The 906-nt window shown below is 29.9% G+C and overlaps 1 protein-coding gene across 2 annotated transcripts in view; it reads left to right on the top strand.

Moving 5' to 3' along the window:
• LOC119581606 (ubiquitin-like-conjugating enzyme ATG10) overlaps positions 1-906 on the top strand; it is a 6,643-nt gene that overhangs the window by 3,672 nt on the left and 2,065 nt on the right. For both annotated transcript variants that reach the window (XM_037929721.1, XM_037929722.1), the window contains exon 2: positions 151-231. In XM_037929721.1, coding sequence (XP_037785649.1) covers positions 225-231 — 7 coding nt within the window. In that variant the 5' untranslated portion in view covers positions 151-224. The remainder of the gene's footprint in view (positions 1-150; positions 232-906) is intronic.

Genomic DNA, 906 nt, shown 5'->3' with positions numbered 1-906 from the left:
ATTAATTTCACAAAAAGAGATCGCTACTGTAATCCTAAAGGCATATAAATGACATGTCTTGTTTTGATAAAATTTTGCACATTGTTTTTTTAGTAAGGCATGTCTTTTGGAAAAATTGCCTTTGATTCATATTCTCTTTTTTTCTTGCAGATCATCTGAAGTGACTGGAAGTGTTTTTTCCATCTGACGTCAATGCAAGTTCAAAAGATTATTTACGGCCACGAATGAACGGTAAGTGTCTTTGATGCTGTGTAGGGTTAAGGCCCAATCTTGTTCATTGATTGAATGTCGATGTGATCTTGTTTCAGTTCAGATTATAAGCTTTGTATTTTAGTCATGTTTGTGATGGATATTGTTCTTTATAATTATGATGGTATAGTATGAAATTTTTGCACCAAAAAAAAAATTATCTGTTATATTTCCAATAAGTTCATATTTTCTGATTAAAGTCTAGTCTATAAATACTTGATCTTCAACATAAATTTGATAATTTTTTTTGTGTTTTGTACTGGCCATTTATTTTATATTAATTTTTTTTACTGAATTTCGTTTTTCTTCTAATTTATTATTTTTTAAAAGAATAATGCTTTTCCTTGTTGATACAGCTGGAAAAAAATTCTCAATTGTAAGTCTCAAATATTTTTTCATACAGCCACTTATTTCCGAATTTTAATCTCAAAACAGTATGATTCTTTTGCTGGTGCTGAAAACGATAATTATGTAGTCATATTTTATATTTGCATTTCTCATAGTTGCTTGCTTTGTCTCTTGTTAACTGTTGTTTCTATGTTCAGATTTTGTGCTTCTATTTGATGACTTGTGAACTAGAATTTATGAACAGTGTAACTCCTTATGATGTATTATGTTTCTAGTCGGGATAAGTCCTTTCAGTGCGCGCGCGCGTGC

The sequence above is a fragment of the Penaeus monodon genome, chromosome 15, assembly GCF_015228065.2.
Source record: "Penaeus monodon isolate SGIC_2016 chromosome 15, NSTDA_Pmon_1, whole genome shotgun sequence".
In the NCBI taxonomy this organism is placed as follows: domain Eukaryota; kingdom Metazoa; phylum Arthropoda; class Malacostraca; order Decapoda; family Penaeidae; genus Penaeus; species Penaeus monodon.
The sequence above is the reverse complement of the archived record's forward strand: the minus strand, read 5'-3'. Positions and strand labels throughout refer to the sequence as shown.